General features: G+C 34.6%; 1 protein-coding gene across 3 annotated transcripts; it reads left to right on the top strand.

The window, feature by feature from the left end:
- The first annotated feature begins 336 nt into the window (after positions 1-336).
- On the top strand, positions 337-3367 carry LOC112277840 (F-box protein PP2-A15). 3 transcript variants are annotated; one of them, XM_024510626.3, is made up of 4 exons: positions 337-1347; positions 2146-2202; positions 2361-2563; positions 2792-3367. In XM_024510626.3, the coding sequence occupies exons 3-4, from the start codon at positions 2554-2556 to the stop codon at positions 3232-3234; spliced, it is 453 nt and encodes a 150-aa protein (XP_024366394.1). In that variant the 5' UTR covers positions 337-1347; positions 2146-2202; positions 2361-2553; the 3' UTR covers positions 3235-3367. The 3 variants fall into 3 exon arrangements, with proteins under 3 accessions (XP_024366394.1, XP_024366392.1, XP_024366393.1); XM_024510624.3 differs by lacking the exon at positions 2146-2202; XM_024510625.3 differs by lacking the exon at positions 2146-2202 and having other exon boundaries at positions 2343-2563.
- Positions 3368-4301: the final 934 nt, after the last annotated feature.

The following is a 4301-nucleotide window of genomic DNA, read 5'->3' as shown; positions in this document are numbered from 1 at the left end:
TCCAAAGAAATATTATTTTTTCTTCCTTAATCTACAATCTATCATAAATTAGCTACCACCTATAGGACAGATTTTTTTTAAAAAATCCAGAAGTTTTATAAAGATTATTTAAATTAAGAACTTTGATGTATTTTATATCTTTGAACAAGTTTGAATTATGTATTGTCTTAATATTGGGATTTGGATCCTAATCTTACAATAATAGAAAAAATTTACATATATATATATATATATATATATATATTGTGGAGTGGAAGGAAAATTAAATAAAAAAACATTTTCATTATTAGAATAAGATTTTTAATAAACATAAAAAACTTATACAATATTTTTTAATAAAAAACCATTTTTTTCTTACTTAATTTAAGAGAGCCACAAATAAAACTTATATTTGGGATAATTATCATACACAAAATAAGAAATAATTACATGTTTAGAAAAATATAAAATTTTAGAATACTTGAATTTGTTATTTACATGACCTCTGCATGGGACAGAGCTTATTAAAAAGTTAAAACTATAACTTAATGAAATGAGCAAAAAATTCTTATTAAGAATGATTTTTGTTAATCATATATTCTTAATTATCTTATTTATACCAATGGCTCCTAATTGTCCTTGCATTTCTTATTTATTGATTTTTTTGTGATTTTTTTACTATTTTTCTTTTTCCCTTGAGTTTCTATTATTTCTTCCATACTAAACACCTTGTCTTGTATTTATTCTATGTATAATGTTTTGTTATTACGAATGTTTCTTAGAGATTCTTACAAATGAAGTCACTGGAAAGTGTCAATAGAAAATGCGATTTTCGAAATTGTAACATTCTATTACAAAATAGTAGCATAATTTTATATTTTCTAAAAGAAAGAAAAAGAAATATGTAATTTATTACAAAACCAATGTTGATAGATTGGCATGATAGTCAAAGCAAAGTAGATTGCACCAAAGTGCTGAATTACGGTTTTAAAAGAGGTGGCAGAGTACTCCTTTTATTATTGTGGCTCGCCCCACTGACGGACTGTCAAATTATGCCCCGACTTCTCCAGCATCAATCCCCGATATAATCGAAAAGGCAGACAGGCGTGAAATGTCTTTCATGTTTACCTTGCCCATCGTGCTACTCCGTCTTCGTTCCTCTCTGCAGCTCTTGGTACTAGGCAGGTCACTACTGTGCGGCTCCAAAGAGCAAGGACCGTCGCTCTGGTGGCACGTCAACAAGCCAGTGAATTCCAGTGCTCGAGAAATTAGAGGACGCGCCGTCGTGTTACTTTTGTAGACGGAGCGGTTTGCAGTTTCTGGCCTCGCTGGGGAGGAAAGGCTGTGGCAGCGGAAGGTATTTTGTCGGTAAGGTTCATTGAATCCCTGTGCATAATCCGTCTTTGATTGGCTCTTTCATACAGGGTTTAGTATCGTTTCATGATCGTTTGTCGCTTGCATTTGGTGCCTGTGTCGCTTTGCCGTTGAAGAGATCAGCGATCCTCGGATCCAGATACGTCGACAGAGTCGATAGCGTTGCAGAACAGTTCAATTCCTTCGCGTTGAAGATGATAGACCTTAGTCGGGCCGATAGACCGAGGGAATAATTATATGTTTCCATACTGGTCGGTGGCATATTGCCACAGTGATGCTCTGCTGTGAAAAGCGAAGTCGTTGTGTGTTCGTGAGTGTAGTAGTAGCAGCTGCAGCTTGTATAATTTCGTTCGGCGCTGAAGGCGAACACGGTACTAGCTCGAACCCCAACTTTGCATGTACAAGAAGTGGATCGGTTCTAAGGCCAGAGCTTCGGAATATCAGTGAATACTCTCTACTTTAGAAACTGCCACTTATTGCGGTGTGGTTCATCGTTCTCTGTGGTTTGCAGCGATAGCTTTTTTAGCGATTGTATGCGTGGTGCTATGCTCTTTGAACGGCCTTTACAGCAAAGTTGAGAACAATGGTGCGTGGAGAAGTTTAGAGAGAGTTTTGCAGGGAGGTTTCAGAGGCTGGAGATAATAATACCGTCCTATGAAGATATTTTAGCACGACATGCCTTCTTACCAATATGAATTCGAAATTATTTGGAGTGGTGAATATGTAGTCCCGATGTAACTCAAATGCTTTGAAATCTGTCATTATCGTGCTGTTGTCGGCTTTTTTTTGAAGGTTGTTGACGCTCGTACTGTAACTCGATCGTAATATATGTATTGCAAGCACATACTGGTGAGTCAAGTTATAACTGATCTGTTATAATCTGGTCTCTTTGGTTAACGACAGTTCAATACGGTTTGTGAATATTCGAGATTCAGGGTTCAGTTCAAATCGAAGTAGAAATTGCTAGTATCCAATTTTACGGATTTCAGGGACGTTTTGGATGCCAGATATCAGACTTAAGCGAAAGTTTTTACGAAATCCAAATTGTGGCGGCATAGGAGTAAGTTCGCAGAACTTTCGACATGGACTCTAATCAAGTTCTTCGAAGGTTAGATACTGCACGGAACTGCATACATCTATCGGCGGACGAGCTGCAGATCTGTTGGGGTGACAATATGTATTGGGAGATGGTGCCCAATCATGACACTGAGTAAGTAATGCTTAATTTCTCACAATGTTTGCATGCTCGCCTATCACGAGTATTTTCCTTTTTAAGTTTGTCAATAATAAGAGTGATCTGTATGCTTCTTACATGCTCATCGATACGTCACTCTACGGTTCAATTATCAATTAAAGTTCAGGTTCATCTTTCTTCAGATGTTCAAGGACCTGAATAATGACATTAATCGAAGTGTGTTGTATGTTCTTGGCGAAGCAGGTTTTCGAATAAGATCGCGGTTGAATGCTGTGTGCTCGATTCCTCCAGCGACTTACACCGTCTCCTGGAGAGCATACCTGTCCGCCTATGCATGCGGTTGGGAATTCGATGCTGTCAATTTCACCTTCTCAAAGAAACAAAACGGCACTGAAGACATTTCAAGGTGCAAGTGCTACCTGAAGAGGCCCCGTGCTGGTGTGGTGTTAACACAGCCGGATCCAACAATCCAGGCTGTGGGAAATGGCTGGATGGAATACGAGGTTGGAGAGTTTGCTGTTGAAGCAGGAGAGGGAAATTTTGCTCTGAAGTTCGCCATGGTAGCAACCAGTGACTACCACTGGAAGACTGGCTTGTCCTTGGATGGCATCGTCATACGGCCCAAAAGTTTGGTGGATGTTACAGTTCCTTTGCGACTTGAAAGTAGCAAGTGCAGGAGTCCCTGATGCAGCTGACGGTCCGTAAAGAAATAAAATCATATATATATATATATATATATACACACACACACACACACACACACACAGTGGTGTCTGGTTAATAGAAATCCCTTCGGACAGGGAAAAGCTTTTCTCTTAACCAAGCATTTCTCATAGCCAAACACAGCACTGTTCTCCAAAAAAAAATAGGACAATGCTCTTATCCATTTTTTTCTCTCATGTATGTATGTATGTGTATATATATATATATATATATATTACAAAGAAAATTTAATTTTGGCATATGTTATATTTGCATTCATTTTTGTGTTGATTTATAATTTGTGATAATAATGTTTTTGGTCTTTAAAAATATTGATGCGTAAATTATTGATGTATATATATATATATATATATATATATTCATTAAATACTTATTAATTATTTAATAATTTTAGTATTAATATTATTTAGATCTAAAAGCACACAAATACAGTCCACATAATAATAGTTTTGTGATCAAATGTTAAATTTATAGATTTATTTTTTATTTCAAAAATATTTTTTTACTTTAATATTTTAAAATAAATTAATGAATAAAAATAGTAATATTATGTTAAAAATTTATAAAACATACTGAAAATGTATTGTGATTCTTATTTAATCTAATAATTTAAAATGTAAATTTTGGTATCTTTATTTATCAAATATATATATATATATATATAAAATAAAGAAGAGATTTGGCAACCTCAATTACAACTTCAAATCTTTATTTTATTGAGAATGTTTTAGAGAAAGACACAAGAGTAGCTAGAAGTAATGTGAACATACACAAAACACATACATACACAAGAGAGTATATAGAAAGAGAGAGAACTTCTAAACAAAACTATGTATTAATATGATTGTCTCACTTATATATAAAGAGAAGGAAGAGACGATAAGCAGTTTCTTTCTACTACATTCTTAACACTATAGCTATAGTATTTACTATAACTACAATAAATATTATAGAAAACATTGGCTACATATAATGCTCTCAACATTCTTCCTTGCTCATTATAATATTTATATAACATAAAATTTGTATA

The sequence above is a fragment of the Physcomitrium patens genome, chromosome 26 (genome assembly GCF_059467195.1).
Source record: "Physcomitrium patens ecotype Gransden chromosome 26, ASM5946719v1, whole genome shotgun sequence".
Taxonomy (NCBI): Eukaryota; Viridiplantae; Streptophyta; class Bryopsida; order Funariales; family Funariaceae; genus Physcomitrium; species Physcomitrium patens.
Note: the sequence above shows the minus strand (reverse complement) of the source record. Positions and strands in the feature narration are given on the sequence as shown.